We start from the raw sequence: 8,255 nt of genomic DNA on the forward strand, positions 1-8,255 counted from the left end.
AAACAAACAAGTAAGACATAGTGCAAGCAAGTATAATCTGTGAGAAAAAATTTTGGCCAGGCAGTAGTGGCTCATGCCTTTAATCCCAGCACTAGGGAGGCAGAGGCAGGCAGATCTCTGAGTTCAAGGTCAGCCTGGTCTACAAAGTGAGTTCCAGGACAGCAAGGACTAAACAGAGAAATCCTGTCTTGAAAAACCAAAAAAAATAAATTAATTAAATTTAAAAAAAATAAGAAGGACTTGCATGGAGAGACAGAAAGGCAATGCTAAGCATACAATACCAGAAGGATGGGTATATGGATCTGACAGGAAAGGAAGAGTAATGCGGCCAACTCCATCTTACTCATTTCTTTTAGAAAAACACTCCATTGAGGAAAGGGGTGAGAGCAGAGGCCTGAAAGAGCTGCATAGATCAAGTTAGGCTGTGGCAGCAGAAGATGGTTCCCTGTTCTCAACAGGGAACACTTCACTAGTGGAAGTAAAGGAACAGCAAAACAAACAAACAAACAAATAAAATGACATTAATCCGTATTTACTATTTCAAGAAAAAATATGTTGGCATGCTCTTCTTTATATCAAGGGAAAGTATTATATATTATTTGTGATATGATTCTTAAATAGCAACTATTACCAACTTCAGTTTGTAATTAGAAAAGGGAAGAGTTGGAGAGTTCAGAACTTAATCGTGGACACACAAATAGCAAGAACATAACTAGATGAAGGTCCATTGTTTGGATGGTTTCTTTTTTTGAGGTAATGACAGGGAAGTTTGGAATTTCCCAGGTGAAACAATATCATTGAGCATGGAGGAAGAGAGGCAGAGAAATGAATATTTTCCTGGCCATTTAACATTTGAGTGAATAGAAACATCTTTCCCTCCAATTTCTTCTCAAGGAATAAGGGCTAAAGATTACATCTAACTTCTTTATTTTAGTGTTCCAAAGTATTTTCCTTCTTACACACATCAATTTTATAAATAAAATATTGCTCAAAATATATCAGTTAAATAAGTAGGTGAGTGGACTTGGATATAAGATATAGAACCTTACCACCTACTGCTTCCTAGGACTTCAAGTTCCATAATTAGACATGCATATGACTTTCTGCTGGAACACAAACACTCATCAACTCCCATTTACAGTAATTGTACCTTTTTGTGAATGACTTTGTCATTTGTTTCCAGGAAACTGCTTTCTATCTCTGCAAGGAGCATCCTTATAATGAAGTAGGGACATAATGATGGTGAGAGATTGTCAGGAGGAAAAAAGAAGAGGCTGAGTGATCAAGACTTTGCTATTATGCTTAGACAATATTCTACTGCATCAGTTAACAAAAGGACATTGTCAGAAAAAGGACTTCTAGTTAATGGCATTGCATGTGTAAGTTCAGCAAGGTTGATATTTTCCAAGCAACCAGTTACATGAAAGTGCACATGTTATGTGAACCTGAGGGTCAGTAAGTACATCTGCTGCCTGTACTGTGTTGTGTCTCCTTCATACTCATAGCATCCCTTTATCTTACATGAGTAGTGTCACTTCTCCTGATACCCTAAGTAGATCTATTTGTACCATGAAGCAGAAAGGTAATTCTTGTTCTAATCCGTCTTGCAGATTTGACAGTGACATCAAAGATCAAGAAGTCTGTAAGTAATGACGGTGCTCATTTGTTTAAATGTCAAACCCAAACCTCACCAACTTTCAGGGAACATGTCAGTAAAACATGAACTTCACTTCACCCAGAGAAGATTTCAGTGTTATTCAGATGTAATTCAGTCCTGCGGGAAATAGCTGTCAGTATCTAGAAACTAGAGTTCCTTGGGTAAATCTTTCTTTTTAGCTGAATGGAACTGGGTGTTTAAAGACTTGAGGCTGTGGACAGTTGACATTATGAAGTAGCCTCAGTGTAGACATATTACTCTTCCCCCAACCAGAATATGAAACTATGCAATCAGGCCATGAAGACTGTATCACAGAGTCTTTGCAAAGCAAACTAGAATACATCAAAGAAGAGCACATTTATCACAAGAGTAAGCCTGAAATAAAATTGGGGAAGAAAAATGGTGTTGGTTTATAGCTTTTCTTGCTTTTAATTTTTTTTTTAACTTTTCCTGAATTTAAAAGCAGTAATATTCCTTCCTAGACAGGGATTTCTTGTGAAGTGAATGGTAGTGGTACTTTACTGGCAGTGTACATGGATCCAGAGGAGAAAAGAAAATTCATCCAATAGGCTTTTTGCAGACAACCCAGAACAGAGAATCTATTCTCTACATGCTTTCTAGCTCTAGAGTAGAATTACAATTGAGAATTCTGGATGTGAGGTCAGAACAAATGGGGCTGAATCTGAATTATGTCCTCTAATAAGCCATCATTGTTTTATCTTCTAGTGTGGTTTATTTTAAGATTTAAGCAATAGAGTCTCTGTCAAGTGGTCTTGCAAAGGTAGATACTCAATGCATGTTCAATTTGATCATTCACTTAGCAATAAGTATGGGCCCCATGCAGTAATTGCTCATAGTACTCTGTTTATAGCTGTGACTCTGAAGATGACAAGGTGGGAAACGGAACAGATACAACCATTAAAATCTTATCCTTATAACAAGAGCTGAATCACATCTACTCACATGTCCATTCACTTTCATTGTAGACTAAGAAGATTGACTTTATTTTTAATCTTAAAAAAAAATCAAAAGAGCAAAAGTATCCTAAAATAATAAAGAGCAAGCTAAAGTTCTCAGAGATTTCTTGCCTCATGACTAACACTCTCTCTAAAGAACCCCTCTCTCAGGCACACACTGTCAGCTTACCTACTGTGAATTGGAAGAGAAGGTAAAGCCAGGGTAGCATTGAGAACCTGGTGAGTTCTGTCCTTCATTGCTACAATCGTTTTTTTTGTTTTGTTTTGTTTTTTGTTTTTTACTTCCCAGTTCCCAGCTCATTTCACATCCCTCACCCCCTACCCTCTACCCCCCCCCCCCCCCCCCCCGTTTGGACTGGGGAGATTGCACGGTTGGTCTTCTGGCTGTCTGCCTCCTCCTCCTCCTGTCATTTTCAGCAGACTTCCTCCACACTGCCCTCTGCATTTGAAAAGCCTCCTGGTCTCCATTCATCAAGGTACATACTCCTTCCATTCACAATTTAAGTCGTAGCTCCCTCCCTGAAGGAAGCTCCTTTTCTAACAGAAATTCCCCCATCCTGTCCTAATGAAGCCACCAAGCTCCCATAGCTTCCTTACTCCTCCCTCACTTTATCCATCAGAAACTGTGGTTGGGAGCGCAGTCATGAGAGAGCAAGGAAACCTGTGTTTTTCACAGACCAAGACAGACTCTGACATTAAGCTTAGTTTCATTGTGAGAAAAAAGCACCAGTTGGTACAAATATTTTTTGAAACTGATAACAACCACTCACTGGGGGAAATATGTATTGGTTGCAAGGATGGATAGATGGATGGATGGATGGATGAATGAATGAATGAATGAATGCACGCATGCATTCATGCATGCGTGCATGCTTGAATGGGTGGTGAGGACGAGCTCCGGAGCACTTTTCTTGCTCCTCCTTCCTCCTAAGGCTCCAGGCACGGTTTCTGTTTAATTCCGCTTCTGTGATTGAGCGCACTCCTGTCTGCCTGCCTCTACCTCCACTCTGCCCCTTCATTACCACTTCTTGACCCTAGCCTAAGCCTCCTTGCTAAAGGGCATGGTACCGAGCTCGCGAAGGCCTTATGACTTCATCAGTTTTTCCGGATGCAAGCCCTCCACAATAAACCCACCCAGCCTGCACAAAAGCATTACAGATTCCCCTACACTCAGCAAATCCACCTGGAGGTCCTTGTCCCTCTCCTTGGGCTTATAATCTAGGTTCTCACACAGAAACAGTTTCCCTCTTTTCTCTGCAGACAAACATAATAATCATTCTAGAGATCGTTCCTAGTTTGTAAAATCAGAAAACTTAACAACAACCAAAAAATTATTAGAAACCTCACCCAAGAGCAGCGACCTCTTTGTTTGCACCCCAGGAGAAGGGAGGGGTCTCCCAGCCTTGCAGTCTGGGCGGAGGGGAGGTGACAGCCTTTCTGGAGGGTTGCCCGTGACCAGACTCACCCAGGACGTTCCCGATGAGAGCCACGACGAACACGATGATGTACCCTGCGATCAGGACCCACTCATATTCTTTGGGGTGTAGGTATTCCCTCCACAGGTACCGCAGGAATTCCTCGTCGTCATAGTCCGTGGGGTTTAAAAACGGCTCTTGAGTTTCATTCAGCTCCGAAGCAGATGACCAGTTGCGACGAGAGAGGGAATCCTCCAATTTGGTGCTGGACATCACGGACTGGTCCTGTTGGCCTCAGTGCTGCAAGCTTGTCTCTGCCTGCCCCATGAGCACCGGGGATCCGCGGTGGGAAAGGCTGCGCCGCCGCGACTAGGGGCTCCGGAGCCGGGAATGACGTGAAAAGTTCCTGAGCCAATGCCTCCGGAGTCCTGCGCCCGGCAACTTCGGCGGCCGCTTCAGTGTCTTTGCAGGGGATTTGCACCAGGAGAAGCTGCTGAGGAGCTAGGGAAAGGGAAGGGGGAGGCTGCAGCAATGACTGGGAGCAGAGATTTACCTTGACCTCAGCTCCAGCTCAGTCACTCCTCATTCCAGCAGTGAGTCCTCAGCCCACAGCCTCCTCCAGGGCTGAGGGGCAGACAGATGAAGCTGAAGAAGAAAAAAAAGGGGAAGGGGTAAAGATAATTACCTTAACTTGTTTCTTTGTGGATCAAATGTCCTTTTTCAATCACTTTCCTCCTGTTTTACATGCAATTTTTATAATATACACTGGCATGCATAAGCCTGTGGACATGGCTGGGAGGTCAACACATGGTTAACACAGGATCCATTGCTTAACTTGTCTTTATAATGCAAATGTACAAGTAATCATGAGCCACTCTAGTCTCAAACAGGCCCATGCAAAAGTCATTTCATCCAAATATTTTAATATTTAATACAGCATCGCAGTGTTTATCATGTGCCAAGTTGGCAGTGGCTGAATTGCTAAGGCATTGCCTGCTACTCCTTATCAAAAATGAGGAGAGGATCATTTTTAATTGAAGGTTGTATTTAATAGGGATTTGCACTTTCAAGGGCAAGTGTAACAAAACACAGCAGAACCTCCTATTATTCTGCTAAATGGACATAGTATTAAACTGACTCCTAATGACTTATTATAGTAATAGATTAAGGCATCTCTCAGCCCTCATCAGAGATGCTTCTGTTTGCAGTAGATGATGATGAACGCAGAGATCCAGAACTGGCCAAGGTGCAGAGAATAAGAGACTGCAAAATGTTTAGCCCTAAAAGGAATACATTAGACCACAACCACTCCTCTCACAGCTCAGGGATCAGTTGGGGATCAGGAGCCTGAAAGATCATGAGTGTCAGAAGCAATAGATGACTGCAAGGAATCAATGTCTTCTGGACACAGCTGGGCAGCTGCACATGAGAACTCACAGTGGTTGTGACAACATGCACAGGACCTGTGCAAGTCTAAGCCAGAATAAATCCCAGCATGGAGAGGAGAGGTGCACAGGAAGAACCTATCCTAGCTGAAGATCTATTGGCAGTTGTTAGTTGCTGGGAGAGTCAGTATTTTCTAAGAGTATATCATCTGGTAAGTCTCCCATCCTTAGTGAAAGACCCTGTAACCAAAAATATCTGGGTTCAAATTAGTCTTGATGGGTTAAAAAAAATAAAAACACAAAGTTGGGAATGTAGGGAAGGCAGGGTAGATCTTAGAAAAGTTGGAAGAGGGGAGTAAATAGGATGGATGTAAGCACAAAATTCTCAAAAAACTAATTAAATGATGTATTCATGTATAAATTTAATTTTGTTAGAGTTTTACAGAGATCATTTAAATGCTAATGTTATCATCCAAAGAATCATTCATTCCTCCAGAACTGCTGGCACCCGTGAAAGTGGGGAGCAGACCTTCTATAGGCTTCATTCAAACCACCTAATACAAATCTGGTACCTGTTGATGGCTGGTGTCTTCCTATGACTTTTTAATATTCATCTTCCTTTCCTACACTATTCATTTCAACTGTGAAGGCTTGCTGCACCTTTGATTAGATTTACACTTGTTAGTGTCTGCAGATTCCTTGCTATTGGTGATCTATAAACATGGGCTCCATCTGCTGCTTCTGAGTCACTGTCATTAGCTGTCATTGTATGGCATTTAACCTGTCTATACTTTATCTTCCATTTAAAAGTCTTCTGCAGTGATTAATCATGTCTGTGTGTTACCGTTGTCAGTGGGGGAGAAATGAGAGCATCTTCAAGACTTTATTCCAATGTGTGTCTTAGGTTATAACAAGCCTAGATTTATCTCCAGTCGACGAACATTCCATTTCCTCTTCTCCGTGCTTTATCAGATACTTTCGTTAAAGTCTGTGGTACTCTGATGCCATAAAAATTCCACTGAAACTTCCCAGTTATAATGTGATTTCCATTTCTCTAAGCACAAGAGAGATGATAAATATCTCAATCTTTCCTACTGTTACCGACTGGACCTCTTCTTTATGCCTGCTAACATCTTTTACAATTTTCTCAGGTTATCACTCACTTTGAAATCTTTCTACTGTACATAAGGTAATGCTGTCAACCCAGTAGCAGGGCAAAATATTATTTCTGATTCTAAAGTTGCCACATTAAATCCTCTAAATTAATTATTTTCAAAACAATGTCTTATATTTGTCAGAAGTCTGAATCTGTTTTTTAAATAATATTTTAAAATGTATTATTTCATTGTTTTTGGTCTAAAACCAAGTATAAATTACATGATTTCTCAGCACAAATATTATTTGCTGTCCATATAAATTTCTGCATTAATACTTTCCATAAAAATGAAATGTATCTTATAATATTCTGAATAATTTCTAGCAGATATCTTTGTCCCTCCTAGTAACCTGAATATATTAAAAATTAGTGAGAGTAAGGAAAATAGGCCACCAAACCAGATTTTTTTTTTATTTCCTAGTGGTTTTACTTAGCTTGCTCAGCAACTTCAGAATATGTTTTCTGTCCCATCTGCTATTTTCTTATTTCTAGTATGAAATCATTTTGCTGTCTTTTTTTCTAGGCCTACCATAACTTTCTGGATCCATTTCAGTAGATGTTTCTGAGTATTTACTCTGTTTCCAGTAATTTGCCTAGAAACGAAGGCCACAAATATGAGTAAGATCACCCTCAATGACCAGTCAGTTAACTGGGTGATACATGTTTAGGTTTTCAAATCTCTGAGTTGATGAGGTAGAAAGAAGCACACAATGCCGTGAGGTCACAAAGGAATACATTAGTCAGCAAACAGAAACCCAGAGTGGATGATTTTTGTCACCAGAGGGAGACCTTTAAGCAGAAGAAATTGGAAAACCAGAAGCAAAAAGGTGAAATGAAGCAAGGTTGGCTTTGGAACTACCACTGGTAAGAGTGTTGCGATTATCTTGGAAAGACAGAAATGGGGGATGGCGGGTCAGCAAAGCGCTGCTGTAGGAAAAGAGGCTAATACAGGGCTGCGGGAACTGACTGGAGTTGGATAATACTTGAAAGTATGAGTATGAATGTAGAATTCTACTATGAGATAATAAGATGACTTCTGAGTTTAACTGTACATTAAGACCACTTTTTAAGATACCTAGTAATTACATATACATTAAGTACAGTGTGGTATTTCAGTATGGTATTACAGGATATGTACTAAGTACAAGTGAAATGACCAACTCTGGGTAATTAGCATATTCATCACCTAAAAGCTGCCATTTCTTCCTGGTAAGTACATTCAAAACCAATTCTTTTAGCTACTATAAAGTAAACAATAAGTTGTTTTTAGGCATGGTCACATTTTTAGGTATTCCTCCTCCCCAGCTGTAATTTTGGACATGCTAGCCAACCTCTCCCCCCTCTTTCCTACCTCTTCCTATTCCAGTCTTTGGAAGTCACTGTTTTATTTCTTGCTTCTATGAATGAGATTTTGACAACAGGAACAGAGAAGCATCCCATGTTTGACTCCTTGGTACTTATCACTGTCTGCCTTCCTTCTCTGTTGGAATGAGACCGAATGCCCTCAGTAATGACTTCACTGAGAGTGAGTATACCCAAAATGAGTGCTGACATCTCTATACCACAGGCACACATTTTCTTACAACGCACTCATGAACTAAATCCTAAGAAGTTCAGAGTTACAGAGGTTCTAGAAGTCTGTAGAAATAGAGATGAGTACTCTTG

General features: G+C 40.5%; 1 protein-coding gene across 1 annotated transcript in view; it reads right to left on the minus strand.

The window, feature by feature from the left end:
- The window catches only part of Hcrtr2 (hypocretin receptor 2), a 96,235-nt gene extending 88,983 nt beyond the window's left edge, over nt 1–7,252 (minus strand). Inside the window, exons 1-2 of the mRNA XM_059267020.1 lie at nt 7,120–7,252; nt 4,100–4,694 (exon numbers count right to left, since the gene is read on the minus strand). Of these exons, the coding sequence (XP_059123003.1) occupies nt 4,100–4,322 (223 nt within the window). The 5' untranslated portion in view covers nt 4,323–4,694; nt 7,120–7,252. The remainder of the gene's footprint in view (nt 1–4,099; nt 4,695–7,119) is intronic.
- Nucleotides 7,253–8,255: the final 1,003 nt, after the last annotated feature.

Source organism: Peromyscus eremicus, chromosome 7 (genome assembly GCF_949786415.1).
Source record: "Peromyscus eremicus chromosome 7, PerEre_H2_v1, whole genome shotgun sequence".
Classification (NCBI taxonomy): domain Eukaryota; kingdom Metazoa; phylum Chordata; class Mammalia; order Rodentia; family Cricetidae; genus Peromyscus; species Peromyscus eremicus.